Below are 18404 nucleotides of genomic sequence, written 5' to 3' on the forward strand. Positions count from 1 at the left end.
TCCAATCAAGAGCAACTGCCAAGATGAGAAACATAGAAGTACATATCATCGGTGTAACAAAGCAGCTTAAATGACTTAATAAAGGCAAGGCCTCTGGTCCAGATTGTATAACAGACAGGTTCCTCTCAGAGTATGCTGATAAAATAGCTCCATATTTAGCAATTATATACAACCACTCGCTCACAGAAAGATCCGTACTTAAAGAATGGAAAATTGCTCAAGTCACACCAATACCCATAAAGGGAAGTAGGAGTAATCTGCTGAAATACAGGCCTATACCACTAATGTCGATTTGCAGTAGGGTTTTGGAACACATACTGTATTCGAACATTATGAAGTACCTCAAAGAAAACGATTTATTGACACATAGTCGGCACGGATTCAGAAAATATCGTTCTTGTGAAACACAGTTAGCTGTTTATACTCATGAAGTAATAAGTGCTATCGATAGGGGATGTCCGATTGATTCCATATTTTTAGTTTTCCAGAAGGCTTTCGACACTGTTCCTCACAAGTGTCTTCTAATCAAACTGCATGCCTGTGGAGTATCGCCTCAGTTGTGTGACTGGATTCATAATTTCCTGTCAGAAAGGTCACAGTTCGTAGTAATAGATGGAAAGTCATTGAGTAAAACAGACGTAATATCCGGCGTTCCCCAAGGAAGTGTTATAGGCCCTCTATTGTTCCTGATCTATATTAACGACATCTGAGTAGCCATCTCAGATTGTTTGCAGATGATGCTGTCATTTACCGTCTTGTAAAGTCATCAGATGATCAAAACAACTTGCAAAATGATTTAGATAAGATATCTGTATGGCGCGAAAAGTGGCAGTTGACCATGAATAAAGAAAAGTATTAAGTTATTCACATGAGTATTAAAAGAAATCAGCTAAATTTCAATTACGTGATAAGTCGCACAAATTTGAAGGCTGTAAATTCAGGTAAATACTTAGGGATTATAATTACAAATAATCTAAATTGGAATGATTACATAGATGATATTGTGGGTAGAGCAAACCAAAAACTGCGTTTCATTGACAGAACACTTAGAAGGTGCAACAGGTCTACTAAAGAGACTGCTTACACCATGCTTGTCTGCCCTATTCTGGAGTATTGATGTGCGGTGTGGGATCCGCATCAGGTGGGACTGATGGATGACATCAAGAAAGTACAAAGAAGGGCAGCTTGTTTTGTATTATCATGAAATAAGGGAGATAGTGTCACAGACATGATACGTGAATTGGAGTGGCAATCATTAAAACAAAGGCATTTTTTGTTGCGACGGGATCTTCGCATAAAATTTCAATCACAAATTTTTTCCTCCGATTGCGAAAACATTCTGTTGGCACCCACCTACATAGGGCATAACGATCATCATGATAAAATAAGAGAAATCAGGGCTCGCGCAGAAAAATTTAAGAGCTTTTTTTTCCCGCATGCCTTTAGAGAGTGGAACGGTAGATAGATAGCTTGAAGGTGGTTCATTGGACCCTCCGCCAGGCACTTTATTGTGAATAGCAGAGTAATCACGTAGATGTAGATGTCACTTTGTGCAAATGTTCTTAGCTCTAGGAAATGTGCACTATGTGATGAATGCCATAAATTAATTATGGCAGAATTTTTTGAGGACTTCACTCCATAGTTTGGAGGCCCTTATTTTTGTTTATTGTATTCCATCACGAACAGACTATGTCTTTTGAAGTACTCTTGCACATAAGAGACAGTGTAACCTTGATGGACACTAAAAAACGCAATGTCAGATCAACAAAGAAGAAATTAAGCTTGTACTTGGATCTGATGTACCGAAAGAATTTGTGACTTACAAAAAGGAAGAAGCCAAAAAAAGATATTTATATTTGCTAAAGTAAGTTGATAAGAGTTGGCAATGACATAAGCATCATATGAAACTTCTGTACCATTAGTGATGGGGAAGATATTGTTATAATTGGTCACCAAATATTTACATACCATCATGGTATTATGGATATTGAAATGAAAGTGAAAAAAACTGCTATAGCAAGACCGGTTATGAGACGAAATGAGGAACTGTTTCAGGATGTACCTCAGCAACTGGAAGACCTTGTCCATTGTACTGTCTTCTCACAAGCTTCGGATGGATCAAATGATGTACGCAGTGTTGCCCAGTATATCATTTTTATAACTGGAATTGGTGTTAATTTTATGTCTTCCAAAATCTTGTGAGTCTGGAGACATTGCATGCTAAAATAATACTATCAGAAATATTTGAAAAAGTGGAGTTATGCCTGAAAAAATTTAGAAGTATGTTGTAGTAAAGTCATCAATTTGTGTACTGATGGAGAGCCGCCAGTGATAGGTAGAATCAATGGCACTGAAACTTTAATCAAAAACTTTTTAAATCATACTGTACTATAATACTACTGCATTATACATCAAGAGGCATCGTGTGGAAAAATTTCCAAACCTGAAAGAACAAGAGTCAATATGCTGTGCATAAGAACAGTTTGAGCAAATGTACTGAATAACATAAATATTGCAAAGCTCATTTGAAAGTCATTTTCATAAGTTTGATACCCATTTTTAGTTAGTGATCAAAATATAATACATATTCCTAGTGACACAGAATTAGAGCTGATTAATTTAAAAGCAATTTTTTTAAAAAAAATTGAATCTGTAAGCTATTTTCATATAAAAATAATTCTGCTATAATTAATTTCTGGCGTTTAGATGCAGTGCACATTTCCTAGAACTAAGAACATGTGCACATAGTTATATAGACCTATGTCTGTTTGAGATGACATACAGATGAATATAAAGCTTTTTCATCCATGACATTTATTGAAGGCAAAATGACATCATGGATAAAATGATCAAATTAACAATTTGTAAGGCTCCTGAGCTACAACAGATGTTGTTCAAATACACCAATTAAATCATTTAAATGTTAATTAAGTCTACAAATGACCTTTATTTTAGGCTGCACATTCCACATCATTACGAAGTGTCGTATTCATGATCTATGGAACAAGTACTAATCTAATCTAATCTGGCTGGGACTCCTTCTAGCGAGCAGAGATGACAACACCAAGTTCTCTCTCTCTCTCTCTCTCTCTCTCTCTCTCTCTCTCTCTCTCTCTCTCTCTCTCTCTCTCTCCCTCTCCCCCCCCCCCCTCCCCACCCCCACCCCCCCCAAATCCAGAAATCTGGCCCAGAGTTATCTCCAGCAAACGACCCTCTTCAGCAGATGTAGCACCATAAGCAGGCTCTACAACAGCGCTCACCTTCTCATTGAAGAGATGATTTCCAAATACTGATGATTGATGGTCCATTAAGCATGTGTGTATTGAGCTGACACAAAGTAATCAATTTAATTGTATGAGTCAGTTGATGTTTTACCTCTTGTAAGTGAACAAGACCCTACCCCTATCCCTATCTTCCAACTGTGACAACGGAAGTATTAAGATTCAAAAAGTGTTCAACATGGACGACGCATCTGAACTCCTCTGTGAAAAAAATAGCATATGTCTTGCTAAATACTGGAAAATCCCAGTATGTATCAAACAATGAAGTAACAGGAAATTGTAGCAAAGAATATCAAATTAAATTTAAGTTTTTGTAATACTCTCTAGGAGACACTGCCTTAGAGAAGCACTGTCCGTATGGCTGGAGAGGTTTGCATGTTCAGATGACACTAAGAGCTATGCCGGCAGTAGCGTAGCTACTGGCAAGGCCTCCCAAGTCAGACAGGTCTTAGTCGATGAACCAGACGAAGTGCGTCTCAAAATGACCTCTCTTTCCACTCCCTGTCCTTCATCATTTCACATTTGTAAGAAAAAGGGAGATGAACCTCAACAGCAGAATAGAAAGCAATTCATCTAGGGGAATGTTACCCCAAAATCAAATACCCTGGTCCTCCAGGTTGGGGGCTGCCGATGGGCTACCACCCCATTACGGAAAACTTGTTAATGGTAAACAGACTACACGGAAGCCACAGAATTTGATAATACAAAATAGATGAAAAGTGCGTAAAGTAAGTAATACAATGCAAGAAATAGATGAAAAATGGCAACTGCTATTAGATTTCTGGGCTTGTTATCAGTTGGATACATAGTGACAGTTGACAGGATGTGTGTCAACCTGTACCTACATGCACCAATCACAACTAGAGCAGTGAAGCTCAGCCTCTGAATGAAAAGCTGTATGTTAGGGAAGTCCCACATTATTGCAGTTATAAACGATTACCTTCACAAGAAATTACATTAGGTTTTTTGATAAGATTCTTGGGCTGTTATCCAGCACTACGATCAGAACTGTCATCAGAACTCTAGTGCTATTTCATATATTTTCTGTAGTGAAAATAGGACCTGCATTATTGCAGTTATAAACTATTATGTGCACAAAAAAGTCATTAAAGTTTTCTTTATAACTCTTGGGAAGCTATTCAGAATTGTGATTACAATGTTATTTTTGCAAATTGGCAAATAATTTTTTACAACATTAAAATTTTCCAATGTCTAGTGTTTTCTTCATGAAATTCTGCAGAATTATTCAAATTTAGTACAGAGGATTCTAGAACTATTGCATATCTACCAAGAACGCTGAAAAAAAAAAGTATATTTCTTGTAAATTGGTTGCCAGCTTCACAGCTATTCGTAATTTTGATCATAATATTTTTTCAGAAAATTCTACAGAACTGTTAATTATTTTGTACAGAGAACTCAAGAACTATAGTGTGTCTACCAATAACAGTGGGAAAAAAAGTATATTTCCGAAAATCAGTGCCAGCTTCACCAAATTGTGTGAAGCTTACGCTGCAGGCATATGTGGCTGAAAGATGCTATTGGCTGGAGTTTTATGTGGCGCAAAGCTCCCTGGCATTGTGCATCATCCAACCATCTGCTTTCTTATGTGCACACTGCTGTAATAAAATCATTAGGGACATTTCAACCTTTCTAAAGCTGCCCAAGTCAATTGTTGGTGATGTGATTGTGAAGTGGAAATGTGAAGGAAAAACCACAGCTAAACCAAGATGTATTGAAGGCAGAAAATGTCGAGCATTGTGGAGGGTAGCTGTAAAACAATCACATGAAATCAATTGAAAGAATCAATAATGAATTCCAAAGTGTTACCAGCTGTGGAGCTAGCACAATGACTGTGTGTAGGGAATTAAAAATAACGTGGTACAATGGTCGAACAGCTCCTCATAAACTGCCAATTGCTATAGTCAGTGCTACGCCACACTTGAGGTTGTGTAAAGAGAAATCCCACAGGAGAGTTGGTGACTGGAAACAGTAATTAGGAGTGATGAATGCACTATACCTTGTGGCAATCTGATGTTAGGGCTTGGGTTTGTCAAATACCTGGAGAATGTTACAGGCCTTCATGTGTAATGCCAACAGTGAAGTGCAGAGAAGGTTCTCTTACAAAACGGGGGTTGTTTTCCATAGTTGGAATGTGGTCCCCTCATTGCACTTAAGAAAATGCTAAATGTGGAAGGATATTAACACATTTTACAGCATTGTGTACTGGACACAGTAAAGAAACAGTTCAGAGATGATGCCTGTTTTTATTAGCATGACAATGCACTCTGTCACAAAGCAGCATGTGTGAGACAAATATATGTTGACAACAACATTCCCGAAATGGACTGGCCTGCCCAGAGTCCCAACCTTAAAGCAGTTGAACAGCTTTGGGATGAGTTAAAATGGTGACTTCACTCCAGACCCCAGTGTTGAACAACACTGCCTCCTCTAGTTTCAACTCTGGAGGAATAAAGTGCTATCATTCCTCAACAGACATTCAGACACCATTGAAATTGTCTCCTGTAGAATTGTTCGTATGTTCACAGCATATAGTACACTGATCCATTGGACAATGCAAATTCACTGGCATGGTGTAATGCCCCCCTCACTCCTCTCTCCAACTGCCCCCACCTTCTCTGCCTCAGAGTCTTGTATCAGTCAAGTCTGCTCAACCCATATGCCCATTCTATGCCAATTGGCAGTTGATGTAAGCTACATCTTTAACTTTGCTGCCATCCAATTTTAGACACCCTTTTAAATTATTGTGTTCCTGAGTGCTGTGATTGTTACCTATAATATGATGATGCGTCATCAGAGTCGTTCAGTATAAAGGCCGAAGCCTTACAGTCTGGTCTTGCATATAACTACATTGTTAAATTTTCTACTCGCACAGCTATATATATTAAACTGGAAAACAAATTATGTGCCTAACTATAGAAATATTCACAGACATTGCATTTTAGCAAAAAGAAACAATAGGTATGACATTCCTCAGCAATCAACAACTGATTTTCATTATGAGTTTCTTGGGAACCCCTGCTGAGAAGTTGAATTGGGAATTGATGGAAGGATTTTTGTCTGGGAGTGATGCAGAGAAATCTACATTAGGTAATGTAGGTACTTTTTTCAGAAGAGATAAAGTAATTCTTACTTCAATTAAGATTAATGTGCATCATGTATCAACATTTTATTATGCTGAGTTCACTTATAAAATGAAGGGAAGGAACTATAAACCCATGCATTTCACAGTGATTGCAGAGTATGTATGTATGTATGTATGTATGTATGTACATGTAGATGTACTGTGTGACACAGTTAGAGAGAGTGTGAGTGTGAGTCATACAGCTTTGTGTGGTAACATTGAAAAGAGGAAGTTATTTTGGCTTTTTTCTGTTTGCTACCTACATTTCTGCTTAAATTTATAGTTGTGAGAATGTACTTGTTTTTACTGGCTAGTCAAAGCTTGTTTATTATTAATAGTATATTAATGTAATGTTCAGTTACTGCTTTTTAAATTTTATTTGTGATTCTTTTGTATTTATTTGTCTGGTGTCATTAATTCATGTGTACTAATGACCTCAGTGACATGCACCGGGAATACATCAGTCCTTTTTACCATGCACATAATGGAGCTATCCTGTACTAGTGTTAAAGATGACCTGCTTTTCTTTTCCAACCTTCTGTTCTTTAAAACTTTTTTGTTGACTTCTGTTCTTCATGTCATACTAAAATATTCACAGCCCTTTATACATGTCTCTTTGTGTGGCATAAAAGATAATGATCTGTTTTCAGCATTGTTATTACTATGATTGTTAATACTAAGTAGTAAGAGTATATTGATAATGAAACATTTCTCTTCAGGTGATTATAGATCCATTGGAGATGTACTGGAGGCAGATGGGTGGTCATCTGCGTCGTGTTGAAACATGTGCCGCTGGGGTAACATGGGGTGTTGGCTACGACAATACAGCATGGGTCTACACTGGTGGCTGGGGAGGATCTTTCCTCAAAGGTTGTCATGAATGTTTCACCTTCTCCATTGTAGTTGTTTTTACTTTGTCACAGAAATTTTTCCTTACACAAAGTGGGGTCACCAAAGATGCAAACTTAAAATATTTTCAAAATTGTAATAAATTCCTGAATAAATTATAATTATTTTCTGTTGTGAACTTATTACAGATGTATCATCATCAAATTAATTTCCTTTCAAATGAAACTATAGTCTTTTATACCACCACATCTATTGAGTTCATTTTTTTACATGCCTATCTGTTGTGTGAAACCTCTTATATGTGGTGAGCAGTGATCTGTCATCATATAGATATTTCCATTTTGTGAATCACTCTGTGTATATGGTTGTTTACCTCCAATCATTCCATGTGGCTGGCTCCTACAGAATGAGAAATATGACTCCCTTTTACATTTTCCAACAAAATCTGAAACTTTGAAGACCAAATGGGCACAATTGCAGCTGTGTGTGACAATCTAGTTGGATTGGAAAGTGGTGTTAAAGAAGAGGTATAGTGTGGGGTGAGGGACAAACAGCAAGGTAGGGGTGGGGGAAGATGCTGTCTGTGGGTGCTCTTGCAGAGATGTGGGGGGGAGGGGGGTTAGGACTCCTAGGTACAGGATTTGGTGGCTGTGATAAGGTGGGGAGGGGAGGGGGGTGGAAAGGAGAGAACAGGAAAGGACTATGTAAGTGTGGTGGAGGGAAAGAAGGCATGTTTAGCACTGGAGTGGGAGCAGGGAAGGGATAGGCAGTTCAAGGTCAAAGATTAGCAAAGACTGAGGCTGAGGGGGGGATGTGGGATGTTACAGGGATGGAGGTATGTTGTAGGGAAAGTTCTCAGCTGCTTATTTCAGAAAAGCTGGTGTTGGAAACAATCCTGGTGGCACAGGTTGTGAAGCAGTCATTAAAGTCAAGCCCATCAAGTTTGGCAGCATGCTTAGCAACTGGGTGGTCCAGCTGCTTCTTGGCCACAGTTTGGCAGTAACCATTCATGTGGACAGACAGCTTTTTAGTTGTAATGTCATAGAAGGTGGCACAGTGGTTGCAGCTAAGTTGATACATCGCATAGCTCCTTTTACAAGTGGCCCTGCCTTTGATGGGGTAGCTGCCAGTGACAGGACTGGAGTAAGTGGTAGAGAGGGGACCACCCACCAAGTCCTGCAAACCATACACAGGACCAGGCCCAAACCTTCTTGCACTACCTCCTCTCCATCTGTCAAATTCTGCTCTGCAATCAGAAATTCCTGCATCCCATTGACTGTTCAGTGAAGAAACCCAGAAAACTGGACATCTTCTTTCAACCTTTTGTCCTTCCAGTGCCAATAAAGAGTGTATAGACATTTCCAGTACAATAAAGAGTGTATTGTAACTCTTTTATTTCATGCACTGCTTCTTTTGTGTCTGAATTGCATATTTTGTATTGACACATGTGGAAATATATATTGCAGGGAATGTCCATTTTTCTTCAGTACATTTGGGAGTAGGGAGAGGTTAGATGGTGATGTGAAGATGAAATGTTATCTGTGACATGGAACCATTTTGCTCATATGGCAAATATTTGAAATCAGATTACAGGAGCTCCTGGATGTAGTGGCATGCTGTTAAGGCAAGTAAAAAACACTGTTGATGACCTGCTCCTGCTGCAAGTGCCCAGTAATAGTCAAACTTAACTTTTTTCAGTCCACAGTCTCTTGAAAACATTGCAAAATTATTTCACAAAATCCTCATGGTTAATATTGTCACATCTTCAACTGCTGGAAATGTCTTACACAATGATAACTTGTAGCTGCACTTCTGTGTGACAACTGTGAGAGACCCCTTTTGTGGTCATTGTTGAACCCTCAAGTTTACTTTAGCAAGTTCAACTCTAATAACACATTTTGTTGATACTGCTGTTTAATGTCTATAACTTTGGGACAGATTTCCATTACTGCATCTTGCAAAGCCTTGCCTCTACTTCCTGTGGTGCTTTGACAAATTTGTACTAGGGTACGTTTCTTTGTCCACTTCCATAGTTATCCTGTGTTCCTTGGCTTCTCTGTCAAGGCATTGACCTCTGCAGTCTTTTGTTCTGTTTGAGCATGAAAATCATCTGTCATCTTTTGGAAATTTATCATTTGGTTCAGCAATTGCCATTGTAATTCGCAATCTTCCTTGGCACTCTCACTTAAAGCTCTTATTAATTATTCCATCTTCTGTTTTCATGATTTTTGTGTGCTGTATTGTTTTTGCCATATTCCATACTACAATTTAAACAATGGAAAGATGAGATTTCTAAACTTTTAGCTTTCGGACAAAAAAGTCCTCCTTCAGAAACACACACACACACACACACACACACACACACACACACACACACACAAATGCACACATGTGGTTAATGTCTGTGGCTTCTTGGGTCTGATTGCAGGCTGCACCTGTGTTCAGTGCTAGCAACAATCCAGGGTGGATGGTGGCAGTAAGGAAGTGGCATGGAGTGCAAAGGAGAGGTATAGCATGTTACGGATGGGGGAAGATGATGTGCTGCTGTGGCAGTGAGCAGGGATGTGGTGTGGGCAGGATAGGTCTGCTAGGTGAAGACATGGGAGGCTGTGCTGGGGCAGGTGAGAGGAGAGATGTAGAGAAGGGGAAAAGACTGATAGGTGCATTGTTGGAATAGAAGGTGTGTGTTGTGCTTCAGTAGAAGCAGGTAAGTAGTTGGGGAGCAGAGACTTCTGAAGTTTGAGGCAAGGAGGGTTAGAATGACGAGTACCCATATGCACAGTTGAGAAAAACTGGTGCTGGTAGGAAGGCCCCAGATGGCACAGACTTTGAAGCATTCATTAAAGGGAAGCACATCATGTTGGGCAGCGTGTTCAGCAACCGGGCACTGCAGCTGCCTCTTGGCCATAATTTGGCAGTGATCATTCATACTGACAGACAGCTTGTTAGTTGTCATGCTCATTAAGAAAGCAGCATGATGTTTGCAGCTCAGTTTGTAGAACACATGGCTGCTTTCACAGGTAGCCCTGCCTTTGATGGGATAGGAGGTGCCTATAACAGGACTGGAGTAGGTACTGGTGCCCTGGTCTTGCATCTAGGTCTACTGCAGTGATATGCGTCATGAGGTAATGGTTTGGGAGCAGGAGTGGAGTAAGGATGGACAAGGATATTGTGTAGGTTTGGTAGGTGGCAGAATGCCATTGTGGGGAGGGGTGGGAAGGATAGCAGGTCAGATATTCCTCATTTCAAGGCATTACGAGAGGTGGTCGAATAGAGTAGAAGGAGAATATGCTTCAGTTGCTCCAGTCCTGAGTGGTGCAGTGTCACGAGAGGAGTGCTGTAGACAAGGTTGAGAGGGTAATTTGGGTCTGTCTCTGAGGCCTTCACAGACCAAAATTACCTTCCTAACCTTGTCCGCAAACAAATCTCAGATGCCTTGTCCCTCCAGTCACCTACCAACTCACACTTGCCCACTGTCTGGCCACAAAGAACCACTCCTCTTGTAACTCTGTACCACCTAGGACTGGAGCAACTGAATCACATTCCCCACCAGTATATCAACTACCTCTTGTCACGCCCTGCAATGAGGAATATCATATCCACTATCATCTCCACCCCTCCCTCTGTGGTATTCCACCACCCATTGAACCTACACTATATCCTAGTTCATCCTCACTCCATCGCTGCTCCCAACTTCACAACTCCTTGTCTTGTGGCTCATATCCTTGCAATACATCTAAATGGAAGGCCTGTCCCCTACATCCTCCCACTAGCACCTAGGGCTACCTGTGAAAGCAGCCATGTGATTTACAACTAAGCAGCAACCAACATGCTGCTTGTGGACACAACAGCCAACAAGTGTCTGTCTGCATGAATGGCCACTGCCAAATCGTGGCCAAGAGACAGCTGGACCAGCCAGTTACTGAACATGCTGCCCAACACAGTGTGCTTCACTTCAGTGACTGCTTCATAACTTGCACCATTTGGATCATTTCTGGCTGGCCGGTGTGGCCGAGCGGTTCTAGGCGCTACAGTCTGGAACCAAGTGACTGCTACAGTCGCAGGTTCGAATCCTGCCTCGGGCATGGATGTGTGTGATGTCCTTAGGTTAGTTAGGTTTAAGTAGTTCTAAGTTCTAGGGAACTGATGACCTCAGATGTTAAGTCCTATAGTGCTCAGAGCCATTTTCTTTTTGGTCATTTCTGTCAACACCAGTTTTTCTGAATTACGCAGGTGGGAACTCTCCTTATAACATAGCCTTAGTTCTCATAACTACCACTAGTCTCAACATTTGCTAGTTCCTGTCTTCCACACTCTTCCCTACTCCCACTCTAGCAGTAAACATGCCTTCTGTTCCACCAGCACATGTACTAATCTTTTTGCCCTCTCTACTTCTCTCCTCTCCCCTCACCCATTTACCCTCCCCAACATCCCATTCTACACCTAGCAGCCCTATCCTGTTGGCACCATGTCCCTGCTTGCAAAACATCTTCTCCCACCCCTACCTTGCTATCCCTGACCTTCCCACCCTGTGCTACCTCCTGAACATGATACTCACCTCGGATTGTTGCTGACATAAGACATAGGTTCCTGAGAAGCTGTCAGAGATTACCCACATGTGTGATGTTTGAGAGGTGTCCTTTTGTGTGTGTGTATTCTGATATTAAAAATTTATTTGTGCTTAAGCCTAGAGGTTCCTCCATCATCACTGCATCTTTTTCCATGAGTCTTCCCATTTATGTAAGAATACATCTCTTTCCTTTCAACTGTACCAGATAGTTCACACCTTGGCTTGTTTAGTTGCTTCATTAGCTTACAACTGGACCACCCATTTCAGTCATTTAGCTCTTCTGCAAACTGTCAGTCTAAAATAACTTCCACAGCATTTTTGTTTTTCTTAATTTACATTTCATTGCCTATTTCTACCTCATCCATTATGTTCAATAATAACTAAGTGTCACTCTAACACTCCTTATACAAAAGTTTCTTCATGTCACAAAACAAATTAGTAGCAATTATTTAATACTCTTTTCACAGTGCACTACAAGTGTTGCTGATACTCACCATTCTTCTGATGCTTTGCCCTCGTCTGGCGGCTGCCACCACCCATCCTCTGCTTCTGTCATTGGCTGTTGGTTTCTTTGTCCTCTGTTTGGTCACCAGGCATGAGTTTTTACCTTTTGTTCTTTTTATAAAATACCACAAAAGAATAATTTTTCATTTAGAAATGCTAGAAATTCATTTGGAAGGTCGTAGGTTGCTTTCACTATGTAGAATCCTTAATGAAAGCCAATGTGAGTGGCTGTAGAAAATAAGACAGTATTTTATCACTGGCAACTTGTTCAGGTTTTTTAGAAAGGCCAGTGGGAATGAAATGAAACTGTAGTTAGCAAAGATTTGCTTATCTCTCTTTTTAGATCTGGATGCCATTATTGCCACGGATGCATAATAAATAATAAGATTGTAATACAGTTACAATGTTTTAAAAATAAAACTGCTTTATACTGAAGCAATTGTGTTTAGATATGTAAAAACTGGAAATGTGTTTCTAGGATATCGCATGCTCTATTTGGAAAGCTATTTTGAAAGCTGAAATCTGTTACAGGTCTGGAAACAAGCAGTTCAGGTATCAATCCTATGGCAGATACTCACTGCTTCTATGTTTATGAAAACCAACGCTGGAACCCTCTCACTGGATACACCTCTCATGGGCTACCAACTGACCGATATATGTGGAGTGATAGCACAGGAAAACATAAGCGAACAAGAGAGAAGACAAAATTGCTGTCCATGCATTGGCAATGGGTGTGTTTCCGGTTATAAGATTCAGAGATTCTTAATCACATAGACATTTGTTTTTGCAATTTCATAACTATTTTTGAATTTGTATTCCACCATTATCAGCTGGCTTCAATTACTGGTAACATGCAGCCAAACAGGGTGATTTTGGGCACCAGGAGGATTTTGGATGGTATGATTTATTAGCTATTTTCCACTGCATATCAATGAATTGCCACTAATTTTCACTTCTGCACAGCAATTGTTTTAAGCACAGATTGTATTTACCATGTTCCATGACTCTTTTTTTTGTCAGATGTTTACCTAGATAAATATCTGATGTACAGTTTCATTGTTAGAAGTTTACACAGTATCATCAAGTGAAAATTTTCGAATGTTGAGACCAGCAGAAAAGTATTATAATTTCAGCTGTCACTGAGATCAGTAGCTTACGGCATTGAGTCAGTAGCTTTATAAGGGTCAAGCTTTTTGTCTAAATTTATAAAATAATGATAGATTTTATAAAATTGTGTACTTTGTGGAGTGATTTTGAATAATGCCAAGAAAGTATAAAAGCAAGAAAGGTGCTAAAGTATGGTGTAATTATGACCTAGAACTTTTAGATAAAGCTGTTCATGATATTCATTGTGGTAAATTATAGTATAGAAAAGCATGTGATTTGTATAGTATACCTACATTGACTCTACAAAAGAAAGTGCAGGAAACACATTCAAAACATATGGGAGGACAACTAGTACTATATGAGGAAGAAAATGAAATGCTGAAGCAAAGTATCTTGAGGTCTGCACATTAGGGATTTCCTTTCACTAAATGGGATACCTTGGGTAATTGATATATCTAGCCAGAAAGAGAAGAAATTTTGTAACAATTTTCCAGGAGAAGTATGGGTGCATTTATTCCTCAGATGGCATTCAGAACAACTCTGTTTGCCATGACAAAGTGACAGCTAAAATGTGTTTTCGCAATATAAAGCCAGTGCTGGAAAATTTCCCACCAAGCAACATGGTCAGCTCTGACAAAACCAACATTTCAAATATCCAGGCAAGCAGCAGATAATTAAAAAATGAGGTAGTAAAGTAGTAAGCATGCTTAAAAAGTGAAGGATTTGTCAAATCTAGTGTTTTGATATTAGTGGGAGTAAGTGTTGATGATAAACTGCTTCCACCATATGTCCTGTGTAAATCTGAGCATTTCTGGGACACATGGCAAGAAGGTGGCCCATAGGGAATGCGTTTCAGTAGGAATAAAAGTAGATGGTTTGATCTACCAGTGTTTGAAGACTCATTGTTTAGTCACCTTGACCTATTTGAAAAAGCAAAGTGGGCCAACAGTGATGAATGGTGTCGACTTACCCAGTTACATTTTATTGGGGAATGTAAGAACAACATTTCATTCATTCTCCTTCCCACTAGTGAAACCCACTTCCCCAAACGCTGGATGTAAGCTTCTTCAGACCATTGAAAGCAGCATGGCAAGCTGTACTAACTGAATGGAAAAAGTATGCTCGCGAGGCCATTTCAGAAAATGTTTTTCCATCTCTTCTGAAGCAGATTTCAGCAAACTTTACTGAAAACATAAAGAGTGCATTTCACACCACAGACCTAATCCCATTTCATTGAAATTGCCTGATAAATAGGAGGGCCAACATAGCAATGCAGAGTCATGGACTTCCATTTTCAAAGAAATGCTCAAAGAAGTTTGTTATCCTCAAAATAAGACTGGTTATTTCCACCACCACAAAGTAGACATTGCTTATGGGAGATCAGTTATGACTGTGACTTCCAGGAAAATGGAAACAGTGTGGATACAACTGAAGTGCTTCTAGCAGTATAGTGAAAGTAAAAATGACCCATCATCCATTGAATTTTTACTGCTGAATGAAGAGGCTTTTCTTGTTGTGGACTACAAATACACATCCAGAAACAATAAGCATATGAGGCAATATGTTGGAGGGGCCACAAATGTTGGTGCAAGGGAAGTATGTGTGAAATTCTTGTACTCACACAATAGTAGAAACGTATCTTTGGTTTCAAATTTCCCTGATGAAGACACAACACAGAAAGAACAAGTTTCATGAGTAAATTGTACACCAGTTGAGAAGAGAGGGTTGTTTATTTTTAGAGGCTTTGAACTCATAGGTCATTGTATCTTTATGGCCAGTGTTCAACTTGATTTTGAATGTCAAGTAAGAAAACTGATTTTTCTCTGTTAATAGAATTTCTCTGTTTTGTTTCTTTTTTAATATTTTGCTTTAGGATTTAAAAAAATTGCAATTTAATTTGTTAGAAAATAAGAATTGATCTTTAATATATAAAATTCTTTATCTCAACCCTTATCAGTTATATACAATGATGGACATCATCAAAATGTTTTAGAAGTCACTAAAATCAAATAAGAAGAATGTAGAATTTTTAAAAAAACATTAATTTATGTCCAAATTATCTTCCTGTACTTTGTAACTGTGGATAGAGATTTAAAAAAACGTGTGTCCGAAATCACCAAAGTCCATAGGGCTATTTTGGACACTTTGTCTGTCTCGGGCAAATATAGGTACACATGGACTTTCTGTTTAGGATATTTTATTTGTTATACATGTACTCCACCACTTCTGTAACAAACAATGCAGTCTAATGTAGCCTATGCAAGTTACGGTGAAAATAACATCAAAACCATCCAGAATCACCCCGTTTGATGCTATGTGAATATAAAGAAATCTTGGACAGTTTTTTAAATAGTTCTGCAGAAGTGTAGTACATTTTTTTCTAATATACATCTTGTCTATTAATTGTGTAAACTAGTTTCTGTGAAATAGGTTTCAGAGTGGAGTATTGACTACCACACTCCCGGAGGAGTAGATAAGGAAGGGTGGCAGTATGCTGTTGACTTTCCTTCTACCTACCACGGTCAGAAACATTTCACAGACTATGTACGTCGGCGTAGGTGGGTGAGGAAATGTCGGCTCTCAACAAGTGGTCCTTGGCAAGAGCTAGGAAATACAAAACTTGTTGATATCTCACTGCAGGTGTATATTTGCAATATACTCTTACTCTGCAAGTGTAAATATTAAAATGGCTTTTATATAACATGATATAACAGCAGCTTTCATTCTTTGTTTACAGGACAGTGGAAAAATTGGTAGTGACCATTTGATTCATGTTTGGGCTGTTGCTGCAAATGGTGATGCCGTCTACAGGAGAGGTGTGTCTCAGTCCTCTCCATCTGTAAGTAGAACTGCTTCTCTGTTTGTATCATGCTTGTTTTAACATAAATAAAATATTTTTCAGTATATTAGGAAATTGGTATATTTTTTATTTCACCCAGGGCACTTCTTGGGAGCATGTACCAAGCGATTATCCTCTGGCTAGTATCAGTTGTGGTCCTAGAGGCCAAGTTTGGGCAGTTGGAAGGAATGGCTCTGCATACTGGCGTTTTGGGATCACTGACAGTAATCCTACAGGTCTGGAAATACAATATGAAGCTTGACTCTTAATATTAATTTTACTAATTACCATTTTTAGAAGCTGGCCAAAGTGGCCGAGTGGTTCTAGGTGCTACAATCCGGAACCGCGCGACCACTACGGTCACAGGCCCCGAATCCTGCCTCGGGCTGGATGTATGTGATGTCCTTAGGTAAGTTAGGGTTAAGTAGTTCTAAGTTCTAGGGGACTGATGACCTCAGAAGTTAAGTCCCATAGTGCTCAGAGCCATTTGAACCAACTATTTTTAGATGCTAATTTGTTTTTCAGTTTCAGCTAAGTTTCTCTTGGGTCAATGTCCGACACTTATCTGGTGCTTATTACCATTGATACATGAGGTTACCATTACAATTGTATGCTTCATATAGGCTGGAGACATTACATCCTAGTAAGGCCTTGGACATAGTGGTTCTGACTGCATATTATGTGGTTTTGGTACAAAGAACTCATGTTATAGGGAAGCACTGTGGTACAATAAACACATTTGGATGGCACTGTGCATAGCTGGATCATTGGCTGATTTGTGGCCAGTCATTGTCAGATTGTCTGGGAGTTCAGTGTCATGTGTGGCATCGTTTCAAAATTCTGTAAAAGATTCCAAGAAAAGAAGAAGAACATTCACCATTAGTACGGGCAGCATTGACCAAGTTCTGCAACTCGAACGCCAGGGTCAGTTTCTTGATAGAAGTCCGCAAAGGTGATCTATCACCTCTTCTGGCTGGAAATCTCACGTCAGCCTCTGCCCCACACATCAACTGTCAGGCTGTGTACAGTCAGCTTTGAGAGCCTTCTCTGCTACCTTGGGAGCCTACTACATTCTTTCCTCTCTCACAAAGGCTCTCCATGTTAATATTATGCCTTAAATGATTCATGCATCTGGGAAATCCCTCAAGTTATAGACTTGCGTGAATCCCAATAGTAGTCGCCCCCCCCCCCTCCCCCCTTTGTCACATATGAGTTTCTTACGAAGCCTGCTGTTATACTCTTGCACTTATATTCAACTACCTATTAAATGTAACAACTTAAGAAAGGCAGCAGTCATAATTATAAAGTGACCTTGAACTGTCTTGTTGCTGCAGTTGGCAAGTACTGTATCTGATACATGATAGTGGTGGTGGTGGTGGTGGTGGTGGTGGTGGTGGCGGTGGCGGTGGTAGTGGTAGTAGTATTAGTAGTAGTAGTTGTTGTTGTTGTGACAGTGCCACGAGATTTAAAAGTGCTGCTACGTCAGTACGCGAACAAGGCGATAGAGGCGCTCCGCAGCTCGGCCGAGCGCGGGAGCGCCACCTGGCTATGAACGGCGCCGGCCGCAGGTCACGGGGCACGGCAGTGGAGTGACAGATTCGGAGTTGGAAGCATGTAACTCGCTATTGCTCTACGTTGTATATCCATGCAATTTAATAGGATTAAAGGTTATAACACTTTTTGGCGACGAGGTCGGATATTTTTTTTCCTGCGTTGTGGAATTGTGTGTCCGTGTCGGGGCAGACATGGAACAGCTTCTGCAAGCGCTCATTGACCAACAAACACAGCTGACGGCTGCTATTCAGGCGCAACAAACACAGCTGACGGCTGCTAATCAGGCGTTGTCGACGTCACTTACTCATCGCCTGTCTTCCTCTTCTTCACCTCCGTTCCCTCCTTACGATGAGGCCGCTGTAGACTGGGAGGATTATGAGAAGCGTTTGCGGCAACACTTCTTGGCTTTCGGCATTATCGACGCTCCTATGTGTAAGTCGTTATTTCTATCTTGGATTTCCCCACGGATCTATCAGCTGCTATCTCAGTTAGCCCGTCTGTGGGAACCAGCCTCTCTGTCCTTCCAAGAAATGTGTGACTTATTGTCTAACTAATACC

General features: G+C 39.9%; 1 protein-coding gene across 1 annotated transcript in view; it reads left to right on the forward strand.

Moving 5' to 3' along the window:
- The window catches only part of LOC124618072 (tectonin beta-propeller repeat-containing protein), a 209603-nt gene that overhangs the window by 166618 nt on the left and 24581 nt on the right, over window positions 1-18404 (forward strand). The window contains exons 16-20 of the mRNA XM_047145316.1: window positions 7143-7293; window positions 12878-13077; window positions 15884-16093; window positions 16191-16292; window positions 16393-16528. Of these exons, the coding sequence (XP_047001272.1) occupies window positions 7143-7293; window positions 12878-13077; window positions 15884-16093; window positions 16191-16292; window positions 16393-16528 (799 nt within the window). The remainder of the gene's footprint in view (window positions 1-7142; window positions 7294-12877; window positions 13078-15883; window positions 16094-16190; window positions 16293-16392; window positions 16529-18404) is intronic.

Source organism: Schistocerca americana, chromosome 1 (assembly GCF_021461395.2).
Source record: "Schistocerca americana isolate TAMUIC-IGC-003095 chromosome 1, iqSchAmer2.1, whole genome shotgun sequence".
NCBI lineage: Eukaryota > Metazoa > Arthropoda > Insecta > Orthoptera > Acrididae > Schistocerca > Schistocerca americana.